The sequence below is a fragment of the Centrocercus urophasianus genome, unplaced genomic scaffold (genome assembly GCF_019232065.1).
Source record: "Centrocercus urophasianus isolate 14NV4802_14NV808 unplaced genomic scaffold, USGS_Curo_1.0 seq_11, whole genome shotgun sequence".
Classification (NCBI taxonomy): Eukaryota; Metazoa; Chordata; class Aves; order Galliformes; family Phasianidae; genus Centrocercus; species Centrocercus urophasianus.
Genome location: NW_024884253.1, coordinates 20,587,257 through 20,613,103, shown reverse-complemented (window position 1 = coordinate 20,613,103; position 25,847 = coordinate 20,587,257). Strand labels below are relative to the sequence as shown.

Here is a 25,847-nt window from a genome sequence, read left to right as displayed (position 1 = left end):
ATATTATGTCTTGGTACTTCAAATAAGAAACCCTTAGGAAATTTGAGAAGAAAAAATGGACCATATTCCATAAGTCTTGTTTGCAATTCTTTGCAAAAGCTCGATTAGCCTAAGCCAAACATCTCTGAGGTCCCACAGGGATTTTCTGCCTGCCGTGTTTACATCAGATCATTTAGAGGCCATCTTTGAAGAAGGTTCACCTACTCTGTCATTGCCACTGTCTTTTATAAAAACATTGTTCAAGTGTCAGGTTTTTGTAATTCACTCTGAGAGCGCTGAGACCCAGATTCTGTTGAGTTGTGCTACGCATTCTCAACTCCACTTACAGTAATTAATGCAAAGTATACCACAGGGCCCTCTTAAATTTAACTGAAGGTATATATGTGCATATTATCAGATAAAGGACAGAATTGGTGCTTATATGCCTTGCAAATACTGGAAATGATGGTTTAATTGTTAATTATTTCAATAACTTAAATTGCTCCTGCAGGAGTTGACTATTGTGCTCTGAGTGATCACGGCTGTGAACATTTGTGTATAAACGGTGACAAATCTTACACTTGTCAGTGTTTCGAAGGATACAGGCTTCGGAATGATGGGAAAACATGTAAACGTAAGTTATTCAGCAAGTCAATGTTAGATTTTTATTACATATAAAGAAAATAAGACTGTAAGAAGGATTTGATTGCTTAAATGTTGCTTTCCAGTGACATTTTACATGCTCTAGGATTCCAGAAGCTCACAATTTTCCCTTTGGTGTCACGTTTGCCAGCATTATGTTCAGGTCTTCGATGCTTGCAGGCATCTGAAGTGGCACTGAGGGCAAACTTCCAGGCACCTGAGTCACACCCTAAATGTCTGGAATGTATAAAATTAACTGTGTCTGGTGTGGATCCAAAATCATTGGATTCCAACTTACATTCTTATATCAGACAACTATAGTTTTCTTCTCAAATCAAGACAAAAATATGTAACATTTCAAAAGACTTACATAGCAAAAAGGAGCCTAATGGAATGGGAATAGGAGTACTAATGGAATATTCATTCCTTTGCCCAGTGTGAGATAAGGTTGATTGCAAAATAGATATCGTAATTGTATTATACATTTGGCTACATTATGTAGTTATGATGAATAACAGAAGTATAAAAAAATTTCCCTGGTATTGGAGTGCATGCTAAGTTATCAGAGAAGAACTGTGGACAAGTCTTTGGAAAACACAGGCATAAAGTATTCTATAATGCCAATCATATCCAAGATTTCCATCAGCATCTTCTGTTAAATAACATTTAAAAGAATAAAAAAAAAATCAAGTAATCCAGACACTGACATGACAAAGAAAAGTTCTGTATTATCAGTTTTGTATTGCATTTATCAGCTTTGTATTACATATATCACATCAACACCCTACTTTGTAAGTCCGTGTGAACAGAGATAAGTTTTGCTTATCTCAAAAAGAAGTTACAGTTTGATATTGCAAAAGCAAGTGAAATTTTGTGTCTATGCAGCAGCCCTTATGTGAAAACAAAGGATATGGGGAAGAAAGTGAAAGTTTAGTTTATCCAATATTAATAAGTAGATGTAATTTTATTTTATTTTGAAATATAATTTGTAACTAAATCACATGTCAGAAAAGTTCACGAAACATTTGCTCAACCAGTTACAGCTGACAATTTTCTAAAAGTCTACAGCAGGATCATACAATTTGTTGTTCAATTTGTACATTTAAGCACAATGTACACTGAGCTCTTGTAATTTTTGTGTACAGAAAAATGACAAATACCATCTGAACTCCAAGGAAAGAAAGCTTAACTATTTCAGGTTTGGGCACAAGTTTATTGCTGGAGATAAAATTACGGTGATGGAAAGATCCTGGTTTTTCACCAGCAAGTTTACTTGAAATGTGGATGTGGAGTTTAAATGCTTTTGGAAATCTCTGCAGGACATTAACCTGCATGATGGGGACACATTAAGTTATACAAACTCTGGAACCAAAGCAGTGCACTTTTCCTTAATAATAAGGTTGTAAAAATTGTAGAACAAAGATTTGGCTCTTTGTTACAATAAAAACTTACAGTAAGTGCTGTAAATGATTTGCTGAATTGAGTCCAGAATACCAGCAAGAACAAGAGTATTCAGTACCTGGAAGCTGTAAGACAAAACATCTTGCCTTTAACTAGCACAGTTCTTTATCTGTTAATTTATTCTCAGGTAAAAATGTCTGCAAATCAGTCAGCCATGGCTGTGAGCATGTTTGTGTTAGTACTGACAATTCTTACATCTGCAAGTGCCGTGAAGGATTCATATTGAGAGATGATGGGAAAACATGCAGAAGTGAGTAACCCATATATATTTAGAACATTTTTGCATGTGTATTAGGAAAGGAAAGAAAGGTATTTATCACTTCTTCACTTCTCACTAGAAAACATCCTTTTGATCCTTTTGAACACGTTATCATTCCAAACTGTATCTATATCTAACTAATTCCCAGGACAGGACATCTGCAAATCAATCAGCCATGGCTGTGAGCATATTTGTGTTAACAAAGATGACTCTTATGCTTGTGAGTGTCATGAAGGTTTCCTATTGAGAGAAGATGGGAAAACATGCAGAAGTAAGTATTCTGGTAGACTTTTATCTATAGTATGTAGATTTGTGGAATTATTTTAACTAATAACACTTCCATAACTTACTCATAATGTGGAATTAATATTGTTATACCTGCTAGAAACTTGTAAGAGACTCGGTGAACAGTAATAGTATACTTTAGTAGCCAAACTGCTATGACTGAAGACAAACAAAAAACGACGCCTACAATTCTTCAAGTACCAAGAACTAGAAGTGTTTTCTGCCTAAATTTTTGTCCATTTCTTTGAATGATGTCAGTGAACCTAATAAAAACTACCACTTCTCCTTCCATAATATATACATTGAAGATGTGCTTTAACCAAAAACCATCAACTGTTCTCAGATAAAGACATTTGCAGTTCAGTTGACCATGGCTGTGAACATGTTTGTGTTAATGCTGATGAGTCGTATGTCTGCCAGTGCTACGAGGGATTTGCATTAAGACAAGATGGAAAAACATGTAGAAGTAAGTGTACTTACCTTTAACAGAAGATTCCTTTTATAATCTGGGCATTTGCAGACATGGTTTAAATACTGGCACTCTTATGTTTTTCCAGATAAAGACGTTTGCAATTCTGTTGACCACGGCTGTGAGCATGTTTGTGTGAACACTGATAATTCATACATTTGCCAGTGTTATGAGGGTTTTGTATTGAGGGAAGATGAGAAAACATGTAAAAGTAAGTAAATTATTGATGTTAGTGTAATTTTCTCACTCTGGAGTCACTGAGGAAGCATGTTGTGTTAGAAACAGGTCTTCTGATTTGTGATTTTATGCGATAAAAAGGAGGATAGATTCTTTATTTTACTAGGAACACAATACTTTTAGTCTCTACATTTTTTGAAATGTTCTCAATTATTAAACTGTAGTAAATGAAATCTAAATTATTCCTAGGTAAGGATATCTGCAAATCAGTCAATCATGGCTGTGAACATCTTTGTGTTAATACTGATGACTCATATACTTGCCAATGCCATGACGGATTTGTACTGAGGCAAGATGGGAAAACATGCCGAAGTAAGTTGCTTGTCAATAAAAGAGGAAATATAATTTCCCTTCTATTACGAAATTATTCAGATTCGTGGTGGTCAGAATGGAATATTGTCCTCTGTAGGTCACAAGATTTCTATAAGTTATTGTTTGAATTTAAAATGTATTTCAGAAAATCAATCAATTTTAAGGTCAGAATGTGCATTTTTAAATGTGAACTTCATTTTTAGACTGTCACGATTTAATCTTGAGCATAGGATTTTGCCTCATTTGACTGTGAGGAGTTGGAGTTCTGTGTATACTCACGTAGACCATAATTTAACTGATCAGCTTAGCCTCTTAACATGGTTTTAGTAAACAGTAAGCAGGTGAAATTCCTTCAGGCTCTCTATATCATTTCCACTCTTCTCATAAATCTCTTCTTACTCTCCTGAAGCTTCTATTTATCAGTATTGTTGCGGTGATGCCACAGCATAACATAGTACAGAGTCCTCTAATACAGCATACAGCAGGGTCCAGCATACAGGAACTGCTACCCACCTAATTCTTATTCTTCCCTTCTTTTATGACCAAAGACAGTGTTGGTCCATGAGATTCTCCTAAGGCTCATGTTCAGCTAGTTATATACCATGAACGTAAGCCTTTTAAAACTCTCAGTCATATAAATGTCCCACATCTTATGAGTACAGCCTTCATTCTTTGTTTCTAAATTATGTAAGTTTACTTCTGGCTATTTTAAAATACTTACAGTTTGTTTTTACTCAGCTTGCAAAAAGGTTTGTGTTTCCTTACATCAGCAGAGCTGTATTTTTATTTATCATTCTCTCAACAATAAAGTAACCTGTAAACTTCATTAGTGATTATTTTATATATATTTTTAATATTGTTCATTAAAATTTTAAGCAGTAGAGAGCAGGGCACATTCTTAGAAAGAAAGCCACTTGGTGATTCCCCATTTACAGTTTATCCTGAAGACCTCTCTAGCCAATGTTAATCCATTTAGGTTCATTGAATATCCAGACTGATGCCCTACTGAATTCCCTGAGCGTTATGAACCAGCTTCATAATCAATTAAAAAGATTCTTATTTACTTATCTGGGACCTATTTTTTCATAATATAAACTTGAATATTTTTCTTTCTTTCATTTTTCCTAAATCAAAGTCCACATTTATCTACTTGGTTGTTTGAATGCAGATTAACGTCAAGCTGACAGGCTTGCAGTGAACTCATTATACTTTTCAAACACTGTGTGTGTAGGCTCTGGGGATGAAAACTTTAGTGTTTTGGGACTTCCATGGAGTTCCAGGAGGTAACAAAAAATGATATTAAGCATCCAAAGTGTTATTCAGCCAGATCTTTTTACAGCTCTTGGCTGCAACTGATCTGGAGTTACTGCTGTTTCTTCAGTAGATACTGTGTGACCTGCTTCTCAACTGATGAAACTCTTTGTTCTAACAGTATCATCTGTAGCCTATATTTTGAAAAATTCAGATCTGAGTATTTTTAATATTTTTACTTTTATGCATAAAGATGGAAATTCTAGTATTTCTACCTACTAATTAACAATATATTGTTAGAATAGTTTTTTGTTCCAAACACCCCTTAAATAACATATGCTGTCCTTTATTTTATTGGCATTGCAACTTAGCCTGTGTCTTTTCATTTCAGTGTTTCAAATTCCACTTATTTTCAATTTCAGTAAATAATGTGAATTTTCCTTTCAATCATTATTCAAATCTTACAGCTGTATTCTATTTTAGTTTCTCTTCCTTTTTTAACTATTCTGGTGTTCTTTTTAGATGATGTCTGTAGGGTTTTTTTCTGGGGGAATCCAGTAAAGCAAGATTTAATACTACAGTCACCATTCACTTTTGTTTAAATTATTTCACCTCTGGTCACAAAGTACTTTGGCTCACAATTGCTTTCAGCTATATAAAATCTATTCTTTTTAAGTAGAACTTTGTTGCTCATTTATATTTCATTCCATTTGAAAATAGTGAATGTTGCATGCAGCTGTGCATAAGCTGATGCTAACTATTGCTAATTTTTACCTCCATAATCATTTCGTCTTTACCTGCTGGAATGGGATCTAGTTGAGATTGTTATGCCTTGAATGTAATGCTTGTTGAGTTAGAAGATTGTCCACTCTAGCATTTTTTGCAGTTCTTTGTATTGGCAGCCTGAACTGTTCAAGTAATGTACCTTAGGCTGAAGTTCTTGTGAAAAAATATTTTTTTTCCTACACATTAAGCCTAATTGGTTATTCTGCTAATTGCTAAGAATCAGGAGAATCCAGCTGATCTGATATTTCTGGATTTCAGCAAGGCTTTCATTAAGCTTTCTCACGTTATCCTTTTGGACAAAATGTCTGGCTAAACAAAAACATAATGCAGATGGTGAACATTTGACAGACAGGTTAGGCTCAAAAGGTTATAATAAATGGAGTTACATCAGGCTGGTGGCCAGTCACTCCACCTCCAATTTATGGCCAGCTTTTTTCAGTGTTTCTGAAAATTATCTGAACGCAGCACTTGAATGCATACTGAGTAAATATGATACTAAATTAGGAAGAGCTATTGACTTCCCTGAGGGCAGAGAGACCTTGAAGAGAGGTGTTGACAAGTTAGGAGGCTGGGCAATCACCAACCAGTTACCAGCCCTAACTTTAACAAGAGAAAGTGCTGAATTCTGCACCAGGGATGGAGCAGCCCTGCTTATATGTACAGAATGGGGAACAGGAGGGCAGCCCCAGAAATGGATCTGGGGGTTCTGGGTGATGGCAAGTTAAACACGAGTCAGCAGTGTGCCCTGGCAGCCACTAGGGCAACCGTACCTGGGGTGCAGCAGGCCCAGCACTGCCAGCAGGTGAGGGAAGGGCTTGTCCCACATGACATCCCTGTGTTTGTGCAGCCCAGAGCAGAGGAGCTGAGGGGAGGCCTGACAGCGGCTGCAGGGAGCAGAGGGGCAGCGCTGAGCTCTGCTCCGTGTGACAGCGCCAGGGCCCGAGGGAACGGCATGGAGCTGCGTCAGGGGAGGGGCGGGTGGCGGTCAGGGACAGGGGCTGCAGCGGAGGGCGGCGGGCACGGAACGGGCTGCACGGGGCAGTGGGCACGGCCCCATGCCGGAGTTCAGGGAGCGTTTGGGCAGCGCTCAGACACGGGGTTTGGATTTGGGGTGTCCTGTGTGGAGCTGGGCTTGATGACTCTTGCGGGTCTTTTCCAACTTGGGATACAATTCTGTAATTCTAACAGATCTGAGCACTGCTGTTAGTGGCATCCAGTGTTGTAGTTCGCTGTGTAAAGGTTGCATTAACAACTGAGAATATTTTCTTTTTTTTGTTGCAGTGAGAAAGGAACAGGGAATGCTGATAGATGGGATGACTTCCTTTTCTACTTTTTCTTTCTCTGTTCTTGAAGAGGTTATGGCCAGTTGGCTTTAACATTGCACTCATAGAAATCCCCTCATCAGTTTTTCCCAATACTGCTGATTTTCTTCATGCCCTTAAATCAGTAGTTCCTACACTCCTGAGTTTTGCTTGTGCAGGTTCTTAGCATTGATGTAAGAATCCTAAAGGAGCGCTTTGCTTCATGTGCTGTGGTTTTTTGTTCAGTTTTGTTTTCACTAGCATGAATTTTTGCTAAATAACTATACTAAATATTCCTTCTTTTACTCTTCCTGCTGCCCATGTAAGGTCCTCCTTCTTAATCTAGTCAGATTGGTCCTAAAATGATTCAGCATCACTGGGAGACCATCCAAACCACGTAGTTCTTTCTGCTTAGACAGTAAAGAACTCATGCCTCATGTGAGGTAAGCTGTCAATCCTTTAACTAGCTTTCAGTGTGCATGCTTCCATATTTCTTTGCTGATGGGATTACCCCTGCAGTCTTTATGAAAAATCTGAAAAAATTTTAACTAGCAAATCACATTAAATTTTATCTATTTCCAGGCAAGGATATTTGCAAATCAGTCAACCATGGCTGTGAACATGCCTGTGTTAATGCTGGTGATGAATTTGTTTGTAAGTGTCGGGAGGGATTCCTGCTAAGAGAAGATGGAAAAACATGCAGAAGTAAGTAGTCTGATATTTATCAGCATGCTTTTTATCTGCAATTCAAGGTCGTGTAGAAATGTATTAACTAGCAAGAGCTGTCATCTGTTCTCAGATAAAGATCTTTGCAGGTCAGTCAACCACGGCTGTGAACATGTTTGTGTTAATACTGATGATTCGTATATTTGCAAATGCCATGATGGATTTCTACTGAGAGAAGATGGGAAAACCTGCAAAAGTATGTAGCATGAGAACTTAATTTGATGAACGACACATAACAATATAATCCAGGCCTCTGCTGATATATGTTAACTACCAACTCTTTTGATGGCAGACAAGGATATTTGCAGTTCAGTCAACCATGGCTGTGAACAAGTTTGTGTGAATTCAGAAGAATCCTACATGTGCAAGTGTCATGAAAATTTCATACTGAAGGAAGATGGAAAGACATGTAAATGTGAGTAGCCTGAGCAATAAGAATGTTTAAGTGTTATGTCTTCTAAGTGTTGTGGCGGTGAGAGTTTGTGCATGAATATGTTTATCTGTGATTCATAACTACACAATCTGGTAAATAAAAGATATTATCTCTCCCTAAAGAACCTCACCTAGCAAACTGTCCACTCTCCTCAGATAAAGATGTTTGCAAGTCAGTTAACCATGGCTGTGAGCATATTTGTGTTAACACTGACGATTCCTATATTTGCAAGTGTCATGATGACTTCATACTGAGGGAAGATGGGAAAACTTGTAGAAGTAAGTTGCTTAGTCTTCATTATGTAGTTTCTGATCTATTCATGAAACTTATTATTTATATGGTGTGCTCTTTGTGTTTTTAATAATCAGCTTCACAGAATAAAATGAAGTCAGTTTCTTGGAAATGAGCTCCTTCATGGAAGATTATCGTTGTGCTTTTTTATATTTTGTGAAAGTTATTTATGTAGCTAACTGTGCTAAATATAATTTTCATTACTCCAAGGTAAAAATATCTGCAAAACAGTCAACCATGGTTGTGAACACGTCTGTGTTCCAGCTGGTGATTCATACACTTGTCAGTGCCACAAGGGATTTATACTGAGGAGAGACAGGAAAACATGCAGGAGTGAGTACCTAAAACTTTCATGGGGAATATGTCCTTTCAGTCATAAAAATGATTACAGACTTAATTTTTCTCAAAACTGGCTCATGCCAGCTTTGCATTTAAGAATAGATCTAATAAGGAAATTCTCTTACTGATTCTCAGATAAAGACCTGTGTAAGTCCATTGACCATGGCTGTGAACATGTGTGCATTAATAATAACAATTCATACAGCTGTCAGTGCCATGAGGGATTTGTCCTGCGACAAGATGGAAAAACATGTCGAAGTAAGTAACAATTTGTCTGTCTGCCATTCTTCAGCATTGCTATGGGAAAAAAAAAAGATAAAATGTTCTATTTTGACATGTGTTATTTAAACGTTGTGTTTGGAATCTCTAAATTTATAAATATTTAAAATGTTTCATAGGCAAAGATGTCTGTAAATCAGTTGCCCATGGTTGTGACCATATTTGTGTTAATAATGATGATTCATACGTCTGCAAATGTCAGGAGGGGTATGTACTAAAAGAGGATCAGAAAACCTGCAGAAGTAAGTACATTATATTTGGATATAAATTGTTTCTATGAGCGTTTAAGTTAGTTGACCTCACTTCAAAAGCCTCAGTTCAAAACTTATATAACTGATATAACTGATAACTGAGCCCGAAGCATATATGAATGTCATAGAAAATGTACTGAGCAATTTATCTTCAGGCTCTTGTAAGCAAAAAACTAAGAATTTGGAACAGTTGTTTTCATATAGCATCAAGTACAATAATAATCTTTCCCAAATGTCAAGAAAAAAAAAAAAAGAAATATTATTATCAAGGAAATGTGTGCTTTATTCTTAGCTTTCAATATGACATGCTTAGAGCATTATATGCATTTATTGCATCACCCTTTTAGTTCCTGGAGGAGAAACTCTTCTGCTGGAGCTCAGTAAAAGCGTATATTCTGCAAAAATGTATGCCTTTCTTGGGGAGCACATTATTATTACTAAAACATGTTTGTGACTGAATTCAACTGTAATTAACCCAGCTCACCTTGAGCTGTTGCTTCATCCTGACATATGGAGTGATACTGAAGTGGTTCTGATAGTCATTGTATTACCATTACTTTAGTACATGATGCATTGTTTCTTCAGCAGCAAGGAATTCTTGGACAGTAGTTCTAAAAAGGCTGTTGTCTAAGAAGAAAAGTCCAAACATTAGTGAAAATTCCTTATTCCTACACTGACTCAATAATAGATGTCTTCAGTATGTTCTGCAGTCAAATCAGAATGCTTACAAACCGCTTTGAATTTTGCATTTGCACTTAACCAAGTATGAGACTGCAAAGTTGTCAGGCTCTCCTAGATTGTCTCCCAGCTTCAGTGGGTGAAACAGAAAAGATTAGTTTCAGCAGTGAGTTACAAGCAAGGTATATAAACCATTTTTATCCAACATTAGCAGCTAGAAATCCTTCTAGCGTTTACTGCCTCACTTTTAATTTTTCAGTTGTTTTTCTGCCACTAGAGATTTAAGCTTGTGCTATAAAAACATGAGTGTTGTCCATACTCTGTCTCCAGGCATGAACCTACTCCTGAACTGTAGGGCATTCTGTGTAACCCTTCTCTCTCAGCCTTCCCTGAGCTCTTTGGCTCCTGTCTCATTCTTTCCTGCAGCTCTAAACATGACTTCTAGATTTTCTCCTTTTATGTATGTGTGGCTTCAGCAACTCTTTCATTTTTTTTTTTTTTTTCTTGTATCATCTTTACATTTTTGCTACTTCTGCAGTACAAACACAGCTTCAGCAATTCTCGTTATTTCAGGTCATCTGCATTTTCAGGTAAAATTAACTTACTGTCCTATGCATGTTAGCATCCTATCCCTGGAAGAAAATGATGGAAACTTTGTTTCTACATCCTAAAGATCTTCAGTTACGCAGTTTTCTCCACTTAACAGTCATTGTTAAGGTTTTCTTAAAAATCTGATTTACTGCAAACTCACAAAAAAAGAGCAGCATTTTTTGGAGTTGTATTATTCTACAAAGTGACACGTATTGATAGATAGACACTGTGATTAGATTATTGTTAAAAGCTTTTGGCACACTCTTAGCTTTTGATAAAGACTGTTCACAAACAGTTCTAGACACACTGCAAGGTTGGCTGAGCCAGGAGCAATGTACCAAGGTTATCTCTGTGTTCACGCAGTCCTTTTTACAGCTTTGTGCAGTTTTTTCATTATCTGAACACTTCTGCTTATTTCACAGGATGCACTGAAGGCCCAGTTGATCTGGTGTTTGTGATTGATGGATCAAAAAGTCTCGGAGAGGATAATTTTGAAATTGTAAAACAATTCGTCTCAGGAATATTAGATACACTTGAGATTTCACCCAAAGCTGCTCGAGTTGGTTTGCTTCAGTATTCCTCTGAAGTCCGCACAGAGTTTACATTAAGACAGTTTAGCACAGCCAAAGACATGAAGAAAGCTGTATCACAAATGAAATATATGGGGCGAGGCTCCATGACAGGACTGGCTCTGAAGCAAATGTTTGAGAGAAGCTTCACAGAAACAGAAGGAGCCAGACCACTGTCAGCAAACATCCCTCGAATCTCCATTGTGTTTACAGACGGACGAGCCCAAGATGAAGTCTCTGACTGGGCTGCTAGAGCAAAGAGAAGTGGTGAGTGGCGATGTCTTTCATTCTTTCAGAAAGGTAAACATGGTGCTAAATAAGATGTGGTAATTGTGTGGATGTGTTACAGTACCTGCTAATCAAGACAGTTTGCCACAGCAGTCTGGCTAGTTGAGTGACCGTTGCAGCAGAACTCCAGATCTTTGGTTTCACAGAGCCATTGCTGCTGAGTTCTGTCATTCCTTCTGTGGGACTAATGGCTGAGTGCCTCACTACTGGGGTTCTGTGCCATCCACAGGTAGTGCGTTGACTCACATGGCATGCCATGCATTTCCCTGAGGGTAGGTACTTGATACTGGAAAATTCATCAAAAATTCTAACAGTAAGAAGACGCTAATTAAAAAAAAAAAAACACAACCCTGTCTCTTCAAAATACAGAAATCTACTGGGAAGTTTACGTTGTTTAATAATTTAATAATTCATTACGTTATATCTTTATTTATTTATATTATGTATTTTTAACTAAGTCTAAGCGCTGATGCTGTGCTGGAAGGAAGAAGGGCTCTCCTTTCGTATGCATACAGCTTCAGTGCTGTCTTCCAGCATGACAGATCGTGCCATAAAGTAACTCAAAGGTGCTGGCTTTTAAGACAAAATATGTCTGGGACAGAAGGCTGTCATGTAGGACACCTGCACCACAAATCAAAAGCTTTACAGCTATTCAGCAGAGATTACTGAAAATTTTCAAAGCTTTTCAAGAAAATGAAGGATCCCTTTTTTCTCTGCAAAGCAAAGCATTTTCTGTGTTCTGAAAAATTGCATTAAGAACAAAGGCTGATGGCCTGCAACATAGAGAGTACAGCCAGACTTTAGAAGATGCTGCAGTATTGACTCCTGGGGTACACAGCTAGTTACTGACCTCCCACTAGACTTTGTGCAGCTGATTTTCTTGGATGTTTTGCAGTGCTCTTTCTGGGTACATTTACTCTAGCAGTGGCCAAGCAACTCTCATCTCTCTGTCATAAAAACTATCTGTCAAATTACAGTAAAGCAGTGAGTTTCTAAACATCTTCTAAATAACAGAAGCATTAATATCTCTCTTCGTACACAATTTTGAAGATATATGGCATATGTACATTTTTCATGCTTTCCTGCTCTCTTCCTGAAATGACTAATACTCATATTTTCCTTTCATGGAGGATCAAGGGTTTAGGACTGCTGATGTAATAATTATATGCAATTTCTTCTAGGTATAATTATCTATGCCATTGGAATAGGAAAAGCAATTGAAGAGGAACTGTTGGAAATTGCTTCTGAGCCATCATATAAACATCTCTTTTATGCTGAGGATTTCACAGCAATGGAGGACATAAGCGAAGAGCTGAAAGTTCAGATCTGTGAAGGTACCAGTATTCTGCTTTAATTGATAGAAGAGGAATGCATGCTTACAGATTTCTTTTGCAGGCTAAAGGAGTAGGTACTTTTATTCACAGTGGCCTCTGTCATAGCATAGATCATTGCTATGACACATTACAAGGTGCCAGTCACTCATGGTGATTTTTCTGCCTTTTAATATGTAAGGAATATATACACACCATCTATCACTAGGTAAAGGTGCGGGATTTCTTTTCCTTTGTTTTCTTAACACTTGTCTAAAATGTACACTTCTGCTACGCTCAAGTCAGCAGAGCACTGAACCCCACCCTGCCAAAGCAGTGTGATCTAGTTCATTAGGAATGTGGGAAAATAATAATGGGTTCATAAAGTTTTAATGAGAATAAAAAATTGCTCTTAAGTTCAATAGCAAAAAGCAAAACAAAACAAACCACCCCAAAACATGGAACAAATTATCAAGATATGTAGTATATATTTATAAAACATTTAAAATAGTTCACTGAATATACATATTCAGCTACAGAGAATGGATCACAGTTGTACATAAGCTCCAAGTTTTGCTCCACAGATATAGGTTTGTTGCAGAAAGTACCCTTCCTCATTTGGGCACAGCCAGCCTCTCTCTAAACATTCCCACCTGATGTTTTGCAAAGGAAGGAGGGAATGTGAGCTGGGATTAAATGTGTACAGCCAGAGAGGACTATGTGTCTCTTCTACTCACATGCTCCCAGCACTGGATATTAATAGAACATTCAAATTTGTACTCAAAACAAAACACAGTAACTTCACAGTGAATAATATTGAGAGCAGCACTACTACTACAGGATGGTTTAATTTTCACTACTTTTATTTGGTCGTTTTTTCTTGAAATTTAATGCAAAGATATTTTACTTTACTCCTTAGTGTTACTGTGTACAGTTGGCTGGCAAGGAGCAGTGCATTTCTTCCTCATTCAGACACCAAGAATCTGAAAAAAAAGAAAAAAAAAAGAATGTGAGAATATTTCCTAGTTTGCATATTCTTTGGGCTTCTCTTAATAATAAGAATCTTCTAGCTCAGTCTTTCTGAAATTCAAAGTACTATGATAACATGAAACCGAGTCTGTTCGTTAACTTTCTTACTAGCAGATAATTTACTGATGACAGCAAGTCATCTTAAAAGCCTGGGGAGACGCCAAAGACAAAATTATCTGGCAACTGGTGAAATAATTCTCACTCATTAGCAAACCCAGAGCTCAGTGATGGAAATGCATCCTTCAGGTACCCACAACAGTATTCAGCAGCTGTAATTTTTAGACTTTTTTTAATTCAGTACCTGCAACATGAAAAATAAGTAAATCCTGCCCCTTTGTGGCAGTTTTTAAACTGCACCTGTAGTAGCAGGGCAGAACTTCTGCCTCAGAGTTTCTGCCTGCCTCCTCCTGGCTCACCTCTAGGCAATGCCTCACACCAGTGGATAACTCTGGACTTACCCAGCTGGTTATTTTCCTGGACACTCTAGAACTACATATTGCTCATCTACTCACTCCACCAGAAATTCTGCCTCCAAACCTGTTCCACAAGCTGGAAGTTCATTTTTTCCTTTCAGTTTTTCCTCTGGGCCTAATTTTTTTCCCTCCTTTGCAAGAACTAATCTAAGGCTTATGAGGGCAGTGAACTTTTGAGGGCCCTCTGAACTTGTCTGCAGCCCAGACATGGACTCCACTGACAAATCCTCTCATCCCCAGTCCCTGCCTGTTTCTAAGCAAAGCAGAAACCCTCCAAATCTGTTTTGGGGTAAGGCTTTCTCCTTTTACTCTGCAAGAAAACATCAGCTCTGTAGAATAGCTGCTGATTACTATTATTCTTGATGACTAGTCATGAAAATGTGTTTTTCTCTTCTATTACAAAGAGGAATTATTAATAAGGATAGTTCAGTTGAAAGATTCCTATTCATTGCCTCATTTAACATTCAATTCTCATATGATTGGAAGCACTGACGAAGCTACAGCAGTGTCACATACAATAGGCACTCATCATGGTTGCCTTTTGACGCCTGTTCAGAGCACGTGTGTTATGGGAGCCTTTAATTACATGGTTAGATTTATGTTCGTCACAAGACTCCAGCCCTGATCAGATGACAGCATTCAGCAGCCTGCTGCTAAACATTTTGTTCTTTCAAATTGCAGACCATTGTAACTGCTGCAAATAGTCAGCCACTGCTTTGGAAAACACTTTCTCATGGGCTTTACTTAAGTTTTGTTCCAAAAGAGAACACTAGAAACAAGCACCTCAGTTTAGCATGAGTTCTGCCCCCCCAAAAAAACTGAGTATGTATGTTCACTGCACTGACTTCATCATTACTGCTAGCAACCTGTCTGTACTTGTCTGATTGTTTACAGCTTTGCCAGAAGCATGAGAACAGAATTCTTCAGGTCCAAACTATTTTCTAAAACCTGAAAAGGAGTTTCTGAAATGCCTGATCTCAGACTAGAAACATTCTGCCCCACCTCTGCCAATGTATCTCAGTCTTGTTTTTTCCCCATCTTACATCCAATTCCTGAGCGTCCAAATCTCAGACTTTCCATGTCAGTCCCTCTGCTTTAGACGGTCTTATAAGCCTACTGCCCTTAAGCAGCTTCTAGGCCCATCCATTACCTGGTCAAATACTCAAGGTTCACCTTACCTGTTTTGTCCCTCCTACATGTAGAATTTCACCATTCTCGTTCCTAGTCGCTCATCCTTATGCTGAACTCATCACCTAGTTTGTTTCTTCCTTGCTTCATGATCTCATCCCACATATTTCTATCCTGGACTGTTTTCTCTGAGATCTCACTGTTCCATCAAGCAAGGTCCCAGTCCTGCTTTTTAAATGTATATAAATGCTCTAGTTCTGTCCATTCTGGCCATTCCAGCTTCCACCCCAAGTTCATCATCTGCTTCCCAGTGCAACTTAATAAATCTGTGCGTTATTGTGTATTCGTCAAAACTCACGGGACCAATAGAGATAGAGCTCCCAATAGCTGTGACAAACAGGTCAGGTCCAGAAGAATCTTCCATCTGCCTGCTGCATCTTGATGGCACACCAGCATTTGTACTCTTACTATTTCTCCTCATGTAACCACTTTCTAGGATGGAAGGAAATTTGGGTACATATTGCAGAATCAGGAGGAAGGGAGTTCCAGACATTCACATGCACTCCCCTGGCACAGTAGATGAAGGTGTGCAGTGGTTCAGTGTGCACTTTCCAATTCATCTGTGCACCCAAGGGCTCTAAAATTAACTGAAAGTAAAGCGTTTTGTTTTCTGGAAAAGAACTCCTAAGAAACAAAAGCTGCCTCTACATTACCCTCTTGTGGCAGGAAACAGGCAGTGTGCAGAATGACTCTTGACAAAGACATTTCCATTCTGTCAAGACACTAATAAATAAATTAGACTTCAGTCTATGCTTCCTTGAGCTAGAAACCTGTACTTTTTCTAGTAATTATAGTGCATTAAAGAAACTACCACACCCTTCTCACCAAGCACTTCCAAATTCCTTTCAATGGGGAAAATATTTCATCTTTCTGTAAGCAGTTTTTATTCTTATTCAGTTCACCCTCAAAAAACTCATGGGTAACAGTGCAACACGCAAGAATTTTCACCAGAAGGACACAACATTGGCTGCTGTGATTTCACACTGTTAATCTACTTGTAAAGTACTTTCAGTTCTGGGAGAGCTCCAATAGATGAGTTGAAAGGTGAGTCGTCATGTGTTGTCCATCAACACTGGACCTCTTGAAGCCAGGTATGAGGCCATCTCCATGTATGGTGAAAGACAAGTAAGATTTGATTTTCTAGGGAATTACATCTTTATTGTCCTTTCTGTGATCTCATTTAATTAAATAACCATTTCTTTCTACCAGCCTTGAGAAATTCAGCTCACCGGCAAGATCTGTCATCTGGAAGGCTCCATAGGACTAATCCACAGTCATCAGGTTGGCTGTTTGAACTCAGTGTCCCGCTGTGTCCCCAGTCAGCGCCAATCACTGCGAAGCTGCCTCAGCATGGCTTCTTCGGCAGAGCCCTAACAATTCACTCAGAGAACTGCTTTCCCTACCCATCTCCCCTGAAGTCTTCTTTTCTGCAATTTTCTTTTCTGCAATTCAGATCTGCTCCTAGTACAGAAAATTTGAGATCCACTGTAACAAATGCACAGCTGCATGCTCCCTTTTTACACCATCCAAATAAATTACTTCAAGGGAAAGCTTGTATTTCAATACTGTGCTCGATTTCTGTGAAGCATGTTCAGCTTTTAATCACTTGTTTCTCACAGGAACCTTCACAACTCCCTTTCAGTTCTGCAACCCACAGCTTAAATCACATACACAGTAAATACAGCCTAACAGCTTGGTTCCTTCACATCTTTGTATTGCTGTCCTCTCCATGAATGATCCTCTCACTACAATTAGTGAGATTACTCACTGATAAGGGAAAACTCTGTGCATGTGAGTAGCAAAAATACTGTACCATAAAGTGGGTATGATTTTTAGACTTTTGGGGGGTTTCCTGCAGGACCTGAATCAACCACAGTAGAAATCACAGATGTCCTTGCCTGTCCCAGTCTTGCAATACAGCATAAGTATCTTTTTGAAGACAGTCGCACTCACTCAACAAGAACAACAGGTAATTAGGTTCTTTGCTTAGGTAATTCTGCCTGGTCTTTTAAGGAGTGCTGTGTAATATTTTCCAGTATTTACAAAATCTGCCCCGTGGCATTCCTGTGGATGTTGACTTGTATTGAGAACAGGAAGCTGTACTGAACTTGCTCTGCTTTCAGAAGTTTTTGTCTTTCCCCCTCTCAGCCCTCTGGATTTATTCAGCATTTTGTCTATGCTTGACTGTTTTCTAGCAAAAACTTCAAAAGACCAATGCAAATGTGAAAACCTTGTGACGTTCCAGAACTTCGCAACCAACGAAGTAAGACGACTCACGCAGCGATATATCCTTTCAGAATGTTTCTTACGCACAGATCAAGAGCAGGTTAAAAGAAATTACAACCTGCAAGTCTAAAGCTGCCTCCGTGGCTCATATCAATCTACTGTAATGAAAAGCTGAACTACTTAGAGATTGTCAATCTCCAGGAAGCAGGGCTCTTCAGGCTTGAGGTCTCCTTCACAGAAGGGACCAAACATATTAATAAGGATCGTAACTTGTAATAATTTCTAACAGTAAGCATCTTCAGGATCAGCAAAGGAAGGACTAGTCAAAAACCAAGCCTAACACTCTTTGCTTTGTTTACTTCGGATCATAACAAAAGATCATTTAGTAGCTACAGGGATCAGGAGGTATTTCCCTTCTTGACTGCTAGGTGAAGCACTTTAAGGCATTTTAAATAAGATTCCCAATGTAGATGAATCAAAGGACACGCAGTCTGATTAATTTTGTAAGAATACACATAGAAAAAGGAGTTAAGTGCACACTGATAGCCCTTCATAGAATCATAGAATCATAGAATCACCAAGGTTGGAAAAGACCTAAAAGATCACCCAGTCCAACCGTTCACCTATTCCCAATAGCTCCTATTAAACCATGTCCCTCAACACAACATCCAGTCTTTCCTTGAACACCCCCAGGCTCGGTGACTCCACCACCTCCCTGGGCAGTCCATTCCAGTGCCTGACCACCCTTTCTGAAAAGTAATACTTCCTCATGTCCAGCCTGAATCTCCCCTGCCGTAGCTTGAAGCCATTCCCCCTGGTCCTGTCACTGATGACACGAGAGAAGAGGCCGACCCCCAGCTCACTGCAACCTCCCTTCAGGAAGTTATAGAGAGCAATGAGGTCTCCCCTGAGCCTCCTCTTCTCCAGGCTGAACATTCCCAGCTCCTTCAGCCTCTCCTCATATGGCCTGTGTTCCAGACCCCTCACCAGCTTTGTTGCCCTCCTTTGAACACGTTCCAGGGCCTCAACATCTTTCTTGCAGTGAGGGGCCCAAAACTGGACACAGTACTCGAGGTGCGGCCTCACCAGTGCTGAATACAAGGGAACAATCACCTCTCTGCTCCTGCTTGCAACACTGTTTCTGATGCAAGCCAGGATGCCATTGGCCTTCTTGGCCACCTGGGCACACTGTCGGCTCATGTTCAGCCGAGCATCAATCAATACCCCCAGGTCCATTTCCTCTACGCAGTCCTCCAGCCACACCGCCCCAAGCCTGTAGCGTCGCCTGGGGTTGTTGTGGCCGAAGTGCAGGACCCGGCATTTGGCCTTGTTGAAACTCATCCCATTGGCTTCAGCCCAGCTCTCCAGCCTGTCCAGATCCCTCTGTAGGGCCTCGCTACCCCCAGGCAGATCCACACTTCCAGCCAATTTGGTGTCATCTGCAAACTTACTGAGGGTGCACTCGATGCCCTCATCGAGGTCATCAATAAAGATATTGAAGAGGACAGGCCCCAGCACCGACCCCTGGGGAACACCACTCACAACTGGTCGCCAGCTGGATTTGACTCCATTTACCACCACTCTCTGTGCCCGGCCCTCCAACCAGCTCCTTACCCAGCCAAGAGTGTACCCATCCAAGCCTCTGGCTGCCAGCTTCTGCAAGAGAATGCTGTGGGAGACAGTGTCAAAGGCTTTGCTGAAGTCTAGGTAAACCACATCAACAGCCTTCCACAAGCTAGGCTCTCTTTTCAAGGGAGCTGTTACTAGAGTAGCCTTTATGATATCTTAAACATCCATCAGGTCTCAGCAGAAAACTGGCAATAAGTTTCTCATGTATTCTGCACCAAACATTACATACACAGCAAACTCCTGGATTTTCTTCATAAAACCTGCTTCTACATAATCAAATTAAGTAGTAAGAAGGCATCACACCTTCTGTTTAAGTCTTCTAAGAGTCGAATAGATGACCAGTAAGCACTTAGTTTCTGCAAGAAGTGCAGTGATATATAAGCAGCTATTTGTGTGCTTCCTAGACAAGAACAGCTTTGGACTGAAATACTGTGGAGTTAAACATGTCTGTCCACAGTCAGGCTAACAGAGCCCTCCAGGGTCTTGCTGGCAGTACTAGTACCTTAAGACCTCCATGTAGATGGCTCATCTTGGAGACATCTAAGAATGATGCTATAAGCACTAGAATCACACAATTACCAAGGTTGGAAAAGACCTCCGAGACAATCCAAGTCTAACCATCCTCCTATCACCAGTATTTCCCACTAAACCATATCCCTCTGTACAACATCTGCATAGCTCTTCACCTCCAGGGATGGTGACTCCACACCTTCCTGGGCAGCACACTCTAGCACTTGACCACTCTTTTAGAGTAGTTTTTCCTGGTGTCCAACCTGAAGCTCCTCAGTGCAATTTGAGTCCATTCTTTATTCGTACTGCTAGTTACATGGGAGAAGAAGTCCACCACCACCTTGCCACAACCTCCCTTCAGGCAGTTGTAGAGAGAGTAAGGTCTCCAACAATTTCTCAGCAGGTTTCCTCAGCAGCTCCCATAAGATTTGTGCTCCATACCCAACATTGTCCAAGTGTTTGTTCACCTGTTCACAGACTGGGAATATGCTGATATACACTGATAGTAAAGCTGAGCGTTAACAGTTAACATCTCAAGTCAGTGCACACGTCCGGGCCCTAGCAGAAATGTCATGCTCAGCAACATCTGACTCAGACACCTGGCATTTTTTAATATTACTGCACACCATCATCAGCTCTTTCCTTAACTTCTATATACTGGAAGAAATGACAAAGAGGATGGAAGACTTGGAAAACAGACTAAAATACTGATCAAAATTTAAAGCTTATACTACACTGTGTATTTATACATACAATGTTGTGAGAGCTATTTTGTTACACCAGTTCAAAGTAAAATAACAAATCCTTGTCTAAAGTTAAAAAGTATTTTGGAGCCCTGCATCTATACCTGTTCTGTCTTGCATTGACTGCAGATAAGTTTTGAAAGTTTATATATAAAAACAATTTAGCAACTAGCAGAAATCCTCATTAAGTAGAACTTAACCAAAAGAAGCTATGCAAAACATTAAAATGCTGTTATTTTTTCATGTGAAAACTCCACGTTTTGAAGTATTTTTAAGCTGTGAATTTATTTGGCTTGCTTTTCTGTACTTTCCTCCTCCACTCACCGTTGCTATTTCAAGCATTCTATCTGTGTGACTGTGTATGTATACACACGCATATGTGAAAACAGAACTGCATTCACAGCAACTAGGTTCCATACAATCTTTCCAACACGTGCAGACTGCAGAAATCAGTTGGAAGTAGAAATACACATTTATACACCTTTGTTGAATGGTGATGAATGTAAATGAAGTGGGAAATCTGTTGAGTTACCAGAGCATCACAGCTGGAAATTCCAAGTACTGTTTCTCTTGCCAGATTCAGACACGATGATGTTTCCCTCTTCGGTCTTGGTGAGCATTCAGCAGTTCTTGAACTTCCCAGAATACAACTGGCATTTTAATATGAAGACATTCTTTGGGCAATAAAACCAGCTGCACATTTGTTCATCAAATGCTAATATGAAAATGAAACAGCAAGTTGCTTCCAGCCATTCTGGAAGTACCTTAAGGCCAACTGAAGTTTTACTTCTGCCCTCGTAACAGCAAAAGCCCTCTTCTTATAGCTTTATTTTCCATGCCCACAACAGTACCTGAACAGTACTGAACTGATCCAAATTCGGACCTCAGTAGATGCATACTCCAACTATTCCTTCTTTGCTTCACATGTGTTTGCTTCTTTACTGTCTCCAACTTGAAATACACAACCACATCCATTCCATATCAGAAACATAGTTGCAGCAAAATTAGGTTTAAGTGATTATGGATCTGATGATCATGCATGTGTACAAAGAAGCACCTTGTATTTTAATACACTTCAGAATGCAAGTTCTTCAGGGCTGCTGGTTCAAATGATTGTCATTAAGCATCCCTTTAACCACATGTCAGCAAAATGCAATATGCCATGTAGTGTACATAGCACTAACAAATATCCTCAAATTGTGGTAAAAAAAAAAAAAAAAAAAAAAAGGCAGAAATCCAGCAGATAGCACCATCCTCCTCAACAGTGACTTGAGAACATCACCTCAATCACACTCTACCACAGCACATTCAGAAAGTTGTTTTTTTTTTTTTAAAAAAAAAAAGGTACTGACTTCAGACCAGTTTGGAGATGTTCAATTTGGTATCTTACTGAAAGTGTAATGTTGTACATCACGTCTAGCAGCTAGTTGGTTTGCACGTGACACACATATTCTCTTGGAAAGAAGAGACAAGAAGAGTAATTTGCATTAAGAGCTTGTGACTAAGTTTAAAAAAAAAAGTGTTAAAAAATTAAGTGTAAGTAAATCCTGTGGAGTCTCCCACCAACATCCCAAATTTGCCACTACCTCATTACAACTTGTTTTCCTATGAGCACTCAAAAGAAAAACCAAAACCTTAAGAAAGCCACAGCCTGTTGGGATTTGATACTTACCACGGTCAGGTCTTACTACTGAAGCTCAACTTCTACAGGAGGCAACAAGCAAGTTTTGTCCTGTGAAGGTTACTTCTAACAGAACAAGACAGACAGCAGTGATAACGAATCTTCATTTATAGTTTGTTCTCTAATACCAGCAGAAGTATAATACAATACAAATTTCTCTTAAAACAGATCTGAAACCAGTTTATTGTAGAAAGACCACCTTTACAGCATTTACTTCTCACTGGTTTGTTCTGGCATGCTTCTAATGATGTCAGAGTCACCTGTAAAACAAAAATACATTATTGCAAGAAGATCCATTCCCAGAAATAGGTAAAATAAATTCAAGTGACCCTATAGTCAAAGCACTCAAGCAATGCAAAGATAGTTAATTAGAAAAAAAAGTAATTTTGATGACTTAAAAAATATTGTAACTGCATTTTTGCTAATCCATGCACAATATGCTAAAATATGATAATTATGTCACTAGCATTTCCAAAGCCAGTACTAGAGCAGCAGTCCAGTCCTGGAGGACACAATGCACAGTTTTAATATAGCGAATGTCTAGCCTCCCCTGATCACCACAGCATCAGGACAGCGAGAATATTCGCATGGTACTGCACAGCAGAAAGGCTAAGCTCCACTTCTTTAGCTTACACATAAGCTTACAGCTACTATCAGAACACCAACAAGCTAAATAAAGGTTTCTAAAGAAACAGGGAATTTAAACTGATGCTACTTGGACAACATCTGGGAGTAGCTAAAACAGAAATCCACGTATGCATTTAATTAGAATGCTTTTGGTCAAATTGAACAATGTAAGATAAATCTGATTCTCGTCATAAAATTTTGGAAGAAAGATAAGAAATCATGTACTCAGTAGTTCTCCAGAATGAGCTTGAACAATTCTCTGGAACAAAGAGTGCTACCAAGCAACAGTAATTATGCACACATTGAAAATGTTAACATTTAATATGATTTTCAACTCTGCACTGGGTAAGTATCCATCTGCATATAGCTTATTCCTTCTGTAGATACAAGACAACTCACAATCCAGCCATTTATTTTACCAAGATCCTACATTAACAAAGCTGAACAGTAAAAGGAGCTGTGTGCAAATGTAAGAAACCGATTCTTGGACTAACAAAGTAAGAACAGACCTTGGGACTAGTTTAAGGCAAAGGAGACCAACAAAATATGACCGTACATCTGCACCTTACTTGCTAAGCACTGCTACTCACAGGTGAATGCAAGAACCACTGATACATACCCAATTTGTTCATTATATGGCAGGAGACACGTACCTGGGTCAATAATAGCCAGCGTGCACACTCTGTAGTATTTTCCACATGCTGTGCCCAATTCAATGTTGTTGCCACTGTAATGATGGACACCAGTCTTTGCAAGCATGGCGTAGTATTCAATCTCCGATTTTCTAAGATTCAAAAACTGGGTATTAAAGTACTGGCAAACAATTTGATTGACTGTACAACAAAAGCAGCTTAAATTCACAGTTGTACTTCAATCCAGAATCTTTCTGCCTAGAAAAACACATTTATTTCCTGCCAAGAATAAAACAGTCTCGCCGTTTCTCAAGTATCTATGTTGGTTCTTTTTCCTGTATCTGCAGTTCCTTTAATCTGTTGATACTCACTGCTGACAGAAGGGGACCAGAAGTTCAGTAAGGACTGTGTCAGGAGATGAAGATTACTGAAGACTTCATTCTCCTAGAACAGCTTCAAACATTTCTACAAGCAGTTCTATGCTTCAAGCATTTTAAATTGCTATCAATTACTAGTTTTTCCTACTTGTAAAATTATTTTCCAGTACCAACTTTGATAAATCAGGAATTGCGTCTCACTACACTTTCACACAATGGTTTAGGTTGGAAGGGATCATGAAGATCACTTAGCTCCAACCCCACCGTGTGCAGGGACAGTTCCCACCAGACCAGGCATGAAATGCTGATTTCACAGTGTGAAAAAGCTTACAGAATCTTCTGCAAGGCAAACTTCTTGTATGAGAAAGCTATAAAACAGCTGGAAAGCACTGTAACACATCCAGACCTACAGTCTGTATACACCAAACAACTCATCATGTTTATTTCACAGCACTATGGAGTATGTGTACAAACTACTCTGCATTACCAGCTTGCATGAATCACATCTGCAGATCTACAAAGCACCTGCCTTAGTTTTTAACAATTTTTTTTCGTACACCTGCTTACCTCAAAGCAGGACAGTTGTTGGCTAGGATGACCAACTTGGCTTTGCCTTGACGAATCATCTTCAGAGTCTGTTTGTATCCTAGCACATATTTACCGCTTTTCATCACCAGCTGAAGCCTGGAGTTTATGGACTCCAGGGACTTTTTCTGCAAAAATAAGAGTTTCATTACATGTTATTTTACCTTTCACAAAGTGGCAGAGAACGTAAGGTGAAGAAACTCCAATCACACGCAATCTTGTCCCAGTTATTTGCAAGGCAGAATAAAAAAGCCAGCACGCCATACGGTTATAAGAAAGCTTGTAGGTAAGCAAGATGCTGGTACTGTTTGTCAACTTTACAAAATACCTTTTATCCATTACTTTGGTAATGTAGTAATTACTACATTACACCTGGTAGCGGGCAGACGGTTGCACTAGATGGTCTTGTAGGTCCTTTCCAACCTTGTGATTCTATGATTCTACTTTGTAATTAAAAGCACTGCTACTGCCAACTATGTTACCCAGTCACATCACAGAGTTCTAATTTTGCCTTTACAAAACTCAGATCAAATATTCAAATATAGTTCAAATATAAACTACCTCTACCCCGCAAACCTGACCGCATTCCTAGTTTGGCACTTTGCAGGGCATGCACTAACAGGCGTTCCTCTGGTTGGCAGAAACAAATAACCACACGCAGCGGGTGCAGCCCCTCCAATAGGTGCGTGACAGCCAATAAGGAATAACGAACACCGCCATCTCAAGCGAAACTCATACCTTCTGCAGCAGCTTTAAGACTGAAAACTAGAAGTTATCAGGAAACACAAAACCCAAACGCTGCGGCCCTTTAACCACGCTATGAGCACAGCTGCAGCCTCCCTTGCCTCCGGCTGGGGCAGGGAACCCAGAAGCAACCAGGATGCTGCACAGGAGAGAACCGAGTACAGAGAAGCCGGCAACGAGGAGCCGCGGTGCTGCGCTCAGAGCTACGGGCCCAAGGGCCACTTCGGGCGCCTCAAGCTGCGCGCAGCTCCCCCCGCCACCCCGCCTCAGACCGCGCGCGGGGCCGCTCCTCCCTACCTCAGGCCCGGCGGAGCGCCCCGGCACCACGGCCGCACCGCAGCGCGCAGCGCCCGCAGTCGGCGGAGGCCGGGCCGCCGCCACGTGAGGCCACACGCGGCCCGCTCCCACTCACCGTCTTCTTTGCGGCCACCATCGTCGCTGCCTGCCGTTAAGTCGGGCGGTACCTGGAAGACAGGAGCAGCAGGGGTCGGGTTAGCGCCCAACAGCGGCTCCTCGGGCCGCCCGGCCGAGCCCCACTCACCGGACACGCGCCACCAATATGGCCGGGCCGCCAGAAAGGAGCGAGCGCCCGGCGGGCACCGCCTATCCCCGCTGCACCTCTCGCGAGAACGTCTCCGCGCCGCCTCTCGCGAGAGCTTCCCCGCA

The 25,847-nt window shown here is 40.0% G+C and overlaps 2 protein-coding genes and 1 non-coding gene across 7 annotated transcripts in view; 1 reads left to right on the top strand and 2 right to left on the bottom strand.

Annotated features, from left to right (window-relative positions):
* Nucleotides 1–23,772, top strand: part of MATN2 (matrilin 2) — a 77,293-nt gene extending 53,521 nt beyond the window's left edge. For 3 of the 5 annotated variants that reach the window (XM_042839659.1, XM_042839658.1, XM_042839657.1), the window contains exons 9-27: nt 491–613; nt 2,210–2,332; nt 2,490–2,612; nt 2,970–3,092; nt 3,184–3,306; nt 3,522–3,644; nt 7,565–7,687; nt 7,782–7,904; nt 8,001–8,123; nt 8,297–8,419; nt 8,643–8,765; nt 8,907–9,029; nt 9,170–9,292; nt 10,993–11,406; nt 12,609–12,761; nt 16,637–16,708; nt 17,286–17,396; nt 17,623–17,712; nt 20,451–23,772. In XM_042839659.1, the coding sequence (XP_042695593.1) occupies nt 491–613; nt 2,210–2,332; nt 2,490–2,612; nt 2,970–3,092; nt 3,184–3,306; nt 3,522–3,644; nt 7,565–7,687; nt 7,782–7,904; nt 8,001–8,123; nt 8,297–8,419; nt 8,643–8,765; nt 8,907–9,029; nt 9,170–9,292; nt 10,993–11,406; nt 12,609–12,761; nt 16,637–16,708; nt 17,286–17,396; nt 17,623–17,712; nt 20,451–20,503 (2,492 nt within the window). In that variant the 3' untranslated portion in view covers nt 20,504–23,772. The remainder of the gene's footprint in view (nt 1–490; nt 614–2,209; nt 2,333–2,489; nt 2,613–2,969; nt 3,093–3,183; nt 3,307–3,521; nt 3,645–7,564; nt 7,688–7,781; nt 7,905–8,000; nt 8,124–8,296; nt 8,420–8,642; nt 8,766–8,906; nt 9,030–9,169; nt 9,293–10,992; nt 11,407–12,608; nt 12,762–16,636; nt 16,709–17,285; nt 17,397–17,622; nt 17,713–20,450) is intronic. The other 2 variants (XM_042839661.1, XM_042839660.1) reach the window with 2 other exon arrangements.
* On the bottom strand, nt 22,370–25,778 carry RPL30 (ribosomal protein L30). The gene is made up of 5 exons (XM_042839662.1): nt 25,723–25,778; nt 25,594–25,645; nt 24,420–24,565; nt 23,497–23,627; nt 22,370–22,476 (listed from the first exon to the last, which is right to left on the bottom strand). The coding sequence occupies exons 2-5, from the start codon at nt 25,612–25,614 to the stop codon at nt 22,427–22,429; spliced, it is 348 nt and encodes a 115-aa protein (XP_042695596.1). The 5' UTR covers nt 25,615–25,645; nt 25,723–25,778; the 3' UTR covers nt 22,370–22,426.
* Nucleotides 22,671–22,805, bottom strand: LOC122155306. Its single transcript, XR_006167231.1, has one exon. It is a non-coding gene; the product is annotated as a small nucleolar RNA SNORA72 (small nucleolar RNA).
* Nucleotides 25,779–25,847: the final 69 nt, after the last annotated feature.